A 6929-nucleotide genomic window follows, 5' to 3' on the forward strand; every position below is an offset into this window, starting at 1 on the left:
AGATATATTGTATCTTTATCAAATTAAAAGATATATGTGAAAGATTTGTATTGAATACATTAATTGAATGCATGTGAATAATTTCTATTATAGCAATCTCTTAATATATCATTACGTAATTTATGAATTAAAAGAGGAATGTGAAAGATTTGTATTGAATGTATGTGAATAATCCCTATTATAGTAAGCCCAATAAACAGCAAACACGTGGCCAATTAACGACATCATACATGACGATCATATATCAATCCTACGTAGCTTCAGAAGAAGCAGTCTGCTTCAACGTTATATAAATATATAGATTCTATCCAGTATTGACTATTGACTATCAATTCGCATGGGAATTAATTACCTTTTTGTCCCTGATGTTTGACAAGAATACTTTGGGTCCAGTAAAATTAGAAAAAAAGCTACTTCAATCCCTTATCAAACCAAGTCCGTTACATTCCGTTAAACGATTGAAGGGTATTTTTGTCCTTCTATACAGATAACTTAAGGATGTAGTAGGAGTGGGATTTTTTTTTTAATAGTATTTTTAACTTTTATTTTATTATTTTCTTAATTTTATATTTAATTATTAAATTTTAAGAATTATAATTAAAAGTTTCATATGTAATTTTTATAGAAGGGTCAAAATGCTCTTACATCATTTAATGGAATCTAACAGACTTGGCCTAAGCGGGACTGAAGTGGTTTTTTCTGATTTGACTGGGCCCAATGTATTTTCGTCAAACCTTAGGGATAAAAATGTTATTAACTCGTTTCCATGGTATCATTAACACGTAGTTGGTCAATGATAATCCTTTGTGAAAAGCTTCTTCAAACATGACGCCTTTTATCTAAACTAGAAGTTTCCTTCTTTCTTCCATGGATTGTTATATATATACATCCCCGGTACTTGAGAGTTTAATTAATATTTGCTTGTTTGTGAATCTCGCGCTATAATCAAAGAAAATGGAGAGAAGAATTTATGAAGCTGCAGTGGAGGGCAGCGTAATTTCTTTGCTTAACCTGCTTCAAGAAGATGCTCTACTTCTCGATAGAATTATGGTGGGCTGTTACGCGGAGACGCCTCTGCACGTAGCTTCCATGCTCGGGCATACAGAATTTGTGCAGGAAATTCTAAATCGAAAGCCGGAGCTAGCCGGAGAGCTTGATTCCCGGAAATCGTCCCCGCTTCACTTGGCAGCTGCAAAAGGGTACTTGGATATAGTTAAAAAGTTGGTATCGATTAATCCTGAGATGTGCCTTGTCGGTGATCGAGATGGAAGAAACCCTCTACATATTGCCGGCATCAAGGGTCACGTTAATGTGTTAAGAGAGTTGGTTCAAGCGAGACCCCAAGCGGCTCGAATCTTGATGGATAGAGGTGGAACGATTTTACATGTGTGTGTGAGATATAACCAGTTGGAGTCGATGAAATTTTTGGTGGAGACGATGAATGATCATGAGTTTGTGAATTTTAGGGATGATGATGGCAACAGTATATTACATCTGGCAGTGGCTGATAAACAAGTAGAGGTATGTTTGAAGTCAACTTATGACTTTGGTTTATTTCTAATTTGTTTTTATTTTCCATTGATTGGTATAAATATGAGACCAGGAGTTGTACTAGTCTTCTTAAATCCTTATATGAAAATTATATTGTTAAAAGGGTAAAATTATCATTGTTCTCAATCCATTGATCATTCTTCCAAGTATCGTGTGGTTATGACATTACTGTTTATAATAAATCTCACATGCCATATTGTCATGCCTTGATTTTAACGAATAATTTTTCGGTCTCATACTAAATGTTAGATAAATATGCAGGCAATAAAGTTTTTGATTACTAATGCTGCAATAGAAGTGAATGCGCTCAATTCAAATGGCTTGACTGCCTTGGATATTCTAACACGAAGCAGTAGAGATATGAAAGATTGGGAGATCGGAGAATTGCTTCGACATGCTGGAGGAATAAGTTCTGCAAAGGAAAACATAACTAGAACATCCCATGGCCATGGTGACAATCAAACTAGTAACACCTCAAACCCCAAAGGTAAACGTTCGAAAAAATATTTCAAGAAATCATCAGGAAATGATAATTGGCTAGAAAAGAAGCGCACTCCCATGATGATGGTAGCATCACTGATCGCCACCATGTCATTCCTCGCTCGTTTGAACCCTCCAGGTGGTTTGTGGCAAGACGACTTCCCCGGAAGCAACACAACATCACCTCACCGGGCAGGGTTTGCCATATTGGAAGATTTTGATTCAGACAAATATACATATTTCATAAATTACAACACCACAAGTTTTGTGGCTTCTCTGGGCACCATACTGTTCCTCCTGCTCATAGGAGACTTGCCATTTTTCAGGCATAAGTTTTTTATGTGGGTTTTATTGGGTATCATGTGGATTGCTATTAACGCGACGTTCGGGACTTATATCCTCTCAAGAACTACGCTTGCCATAGAAGCGTCCTATTTGGGTGTATTATACGTTTATTTTGTATGGTTAATCTTTACATTTTTTGTTCTTTTGGTACACGTTATTCGGATGATAGTGTGGATGACAAGAGGTTTGATAAAATTAATAAGGAGACGAAGAAGGAGATCAGCCTCAAGCACAAGTGGTAATCATCCTCCACATATCGTCTAATGCGTACAACTTTATGGAATGAGTATTAATGCATAAAATAGCATGTGCTTCACTGTATATTGGTGTGTTGTAATCTTACATATATTTTCGGGGCATTTGGTTCAGGAATGTAGATTACTGGGAATGTTGGATTACTGGAAATATAAATTACCTTGGAAGATTACTGGGAATCTAAGAAATATGTTTAGTTAGTTGGTAGGTATGTTATATTAATATGTTTGGTTATAGGGAATAAATTGGGGGGTATGTTATTTAAATTACTAAATTGTCTCTTTTAAATATTAATATAATATATTTTTATTATTAATTTTTGAATAATCTTTTAACCCCCAATATTTTAGATTTAGCTAAAACACCCTCGCTTATATAAAACTTTAATTTATGATGAAATCACCCCCACCTCTGTCGCCACACGCGAACCACCGCCGAAAAATCGCGGAGTCCCTAAAAAGAAGAAAATTTTGTGGGAGGCTCCGGAGGCTTCGATATGGCCGTTTCTGGCCATATTGATGGCCGAAAACGGCCATATCAGGCCAGATTTGGCCGGAAATGGCCAGATCTATTCTGGCCATTTTCGGACAAATCGATGAATCTGGCCGTTAACGACCAGATCTATTCGGCCAGAATAGATCTAGTCGTTAACAGCCATGTCTGTGGCTGTTAACGGCCAGATCTGGTCTGACCTGGCCGTTAGCGGCAGATCCATCGATCTGGCCGGAAATGGCCAGAAGATCTGGCCATTTCCAGCTAGTCTAGGCTTATGGCTGTTTTCGGCCATCAATATGGCCGGAAACGGCCATAGGGAAGCCTCCCATAGAATTTTCTTTTTTTAGGGACTCCGACGATTTTCCGGCGGTGGTCTATGGTGGTTGGCCCCCTGTCGGCGGTGGTGGCTAGGTGGCAGTGGTGGTGGCTGGTGGCAGTGGTGATCTGTAAATAATTTTAAATATAAGGGCATTATTGTCCAAAATTTTAATTAAACAAGGGTAAAATGAAATAGGATATTAATGTAAATTTGTTTTAAGTAGGAGTATTATGTCCAAAACTTTAATTAATAAGGGATAAATTGTAAACAAAAAGATAACTCTGGTAATTTCATAATATCTAAGAAATGGAAGTAATCAGATTACCTCAAATATTACCATAGTAACTACTATTGGTATTTGAAGATTACCGGTACTTATATTACTTGACAACCAAACATGGTAATCAAGTAGTATAAGTGATATTACCCCAATAATTCTAATTAACCCCCAATCAAACGCCCCCTTCAAGCTAGCTTTAACGTTTGTGCGATTGTAATTAGAGCTCAATTTCATGATTTGTGTTAATTAGCTTGGGTTGTGAGAATAAAAGGGGTGTACGTGTGCTTCCACATGTGTAATGTATTGAAATTCTTAGCAGAGAAAACTGGTACGAGTACCGATCACTTCTACACATAAAAAGTTTTCCCTGTCATTTGATTTAATATTTGATAGTGGCAGAACATGAAGTTCTAATATAATTATGATTTAATTATTGATATCGTTGTTTTATCCTAAAGAAGTGAAGTTCGTGTGTGATTATTTACATTAAAACCAGATATTTTGATATGAATTCGGATCTGGATAAGGACCTCTCATATAAGTTTTTTATTAGAACATTTTAAAATAAATAAAAAAGAGAAGAAAAGAGTCACATCCATTTTGATTAGCCATGTGATAAGATGAAAAATCATTTGACTCCTTTATTCTTTTCATACTTTTTTTACTTTTATATTTTATATACTTACAGTTATATTATTTATTATAATATGATTTTGTAATTCCTGAGTTAAAGTTTTTCGGAATATCCAACATCTTCAAGCTTTACTACATGCTCTAGATGGATTGAAAAAATTATGTTGAGTGGGCTCTTTAACATTGTTCTCATCTAGAATCCACAAGCCTGGGTGACATAGTTAAGGAAGGAAATAACGCATCCTAGCAGGATCGCAAAAAGCTACAATTTTCCTTAGTCACCACACCCATGACGGCTCCAGAAGTCAAATTATTTCAAGGCCAGTAAATTTGATTGAATGCTCCAGAAGGGCCACAATTATATTGAAAAATTGGACCAAGTTGGGTATCCACGATACTTTCTTTATACTCAAGTAGATCTAAGAGAAATCAACTCAGTTTTAAAGAATAAGAGCAATGGATACCACGTTGAGACCACAAGTGAAAACAATAAAGAAATTCTTTGTATGACTTAATGTGCCTGGCCAAAAGCGTGTACTAGAAACTTCCGCTTTTCCTTAAGATTGTAATATACAATCATAAGTGCAATAGAAACTACGTGTCTTGAACCAGAAGTTCATTAATCCAAAAGTTTTATGCTTTGGCATGGCCATCTTGGTCTCTGATTTACGGGGATGCGTAGGATTGTTGAAAATTCACATGAACACCTACTAAAGAATCAAAGAATTTTGTTGTCCTAGTGAGAAACTTTGTACCACTGTTCACAAGGCAAAGTAGTGGTCAGGCCATCATCTTCTAAGGTTGTCCATTGGCTCTTTATCATCCTACAAAGGATTTGGAGGGATATATGTGGATCCATTCACCTACCTAGTAGGTCATTTCGATATTTTATGATCTTAAGATATATCTACAAGATGATCATGTTTGTTTATTGCAACGAGAAGTTGTTTGCTAAATGTGGCACAAATCATTAAGTGAGAGCACATTCCCAACACTACCAATTAATCAATACGATTAGACAATGCTTGTGGATATAAATCCAAAACAATTGATGGTTGTTGTATATCTATGGGCATCGATGGGCATCTGGTTCACATGTCTACGCTCAAAATTGATTGGCAGAATCCTTCATCAAATGTCTCCAGGTAATTGCACGTATTTTATTATTAAGAACTCAATTACCAATTTCTACTTGGGGACACGCTATATTACATGCCACAACGTTAATTCGCTCGCGACCTATTTCTGATCATCAATATTCTCTTTGCAACTTATTCTTGGCACTAACTGGTATATCACATCTGATGACTTTTAGTTGTGGTGCAAGTCTTTATTGATTTCTCACGTAATAAAATAGGACGTCAAAGATGTTTAGGAATATAGTTTGTTATAACTCTCTATCAATCATGGATATCTTGAACCTTTGATGGGTGAATTTTATTGCACGCTTTGCGATTGTCTTTTAATAAGATGATACCCCACATTTAGGGGAAAAGAAAACGCCTCCTATCGCTTGCGTGGTCGTAACTTTTGGGATGTGCGGTTGGAGTCCAACACCGACTAGACACGTTTAAGTTAGTGGGGTATAAGAAGAGGTAATCTCTATTTCAATAATGTTTTATTGGGTGAGAAATTAGACTTATATCAAATTCTATCATGGTATCAGAGTCAGGTTCAGTTGAGCTGAGTGTTTAACCAGCGGGGGGGAGTTAGAGCAACAACTACCTCAAATAACAGGCGACAACATATGAGCTTGACCGTGAGGGAGAGTGTGGAGTCCTACACCGATTAGACACGCTCAAGCCTATTGGTTATAAGAGAAAAATATCTCCATTAGCAAGACCTTGTTGGGTGAGGAGTCAGACCTATTTCAAATTTATCCGTGCGGGTGTTCTGGGATGCAAGTTGGAATTGAAGGAAATTAATTGAGTTAAAGAGACAAAATAAGAAGGCATATTGGAGTGCAGTTAGGTGATGGGCTTCAACTTCTCTTTGGTTTGACGACTGGCATCCCTAGGTCCCTTAGAGATTTGTCCCTATAGGATGATGTCAAGTTGGTTTGGGCGACTGCAACTGCTTTTGATGTTTTGAAAATGGTAGGTGTGGCTTGGCCTGATTCCATTCAGCATGCTTTCCCCCAAATTATTTCTCCGTCTCCCTCGCTTCCCTCGGTTCTTTTTGTGATATAATTTACTGGTGCTCTTCTGATGGTAAAAAGGGTAATTTCTCCTTTTGACAGGCTGGTAGGATTTATCCCCGTGAGTTCAAGGGTTCCTGGAGTGAGTTACTTTGGATGGCAAATTGCATTCCCCGCCACTCCTTCATTCTCTGGTTAGCCATAAAGCATAAATTGCTTATGAAGAACAGAATGTGTCCTGGTTGGGTTAAAGGAGTTGGCTTGGTCTTGTGGAGGCCCTAGCGAGTCTCATAAACCACTTGTTTTTTGAATGTCTGTTTCTAAATTCTCTTGGCAACTGTTCAAGCCAAAGGGAAGTTTCACACCAATTGGCACTGGGACAAACGTTGTTGTTGGTGTGTCGTCAACTTTAAAAGAAAGAGCATAAGGAGTTG

The 6929-nt window shown here is 37.1% G+C and overlaps 1 protein-coding gene across 1 annotated transcript; it reads left to right on the forward strand.

Moving 5' to 3' along the window:
* The first annotated feature begins 919 nt into the window (after nucleotides 1–919).
* On the forward strand, nucleotides 920–2827 carry LOC116115995 (ankyrin repeat-containing protein BDA1-like). The gene is made up of 2 exons (XM_031402110.1): nucleotides 920–1521; nucleotides 1813–2827. The coding sequence occupies exons 1-2, from the start codon at nucleotides 955–957 to the stop codon at nucleotides 2638–2640; spliced, it is 1395 nt and encodes a 464-aa protein (XP_031257970.1). The 5' UTR covers nucleotides 920–954; the 3' UTR covers nucleotides 2641–2827.
* The last annotated feature ends 4102 nt before the right edge of the window (nucleotides 2828–6929 follow it).

This window comes from Pistacia vera, unplaced genomic scaffold (genome assembly GCF_008641045.1).
Source record: "Pistacia vera cultivar Batoury unplaced genomic scaffold, PisVer_v2 Contig759, whole genome shotgun sequence".
NCBI lineage: Eukaryota > Viridiplantae > Streptophyta > Magnoliopsida > Sapindales > Anacardiaceae > Pistacia > Pistacia vera.

Coding starts and splice junctions, on each gene's coding strand:
- LOC116115995 (XM_031402110.1), top strand. CDS start 955: ATGGAGAGAAGAATTTATGAAGCTGCAGTGGAGGGCAGCGTAATTTCT. Junction 1,522..1,812: donor TGGCTGATAAACAAGTAGAG/GTATGTTTGAAG, acceptor ATAAATATGCAG/GCAATAAAGTTTTTGATTAC.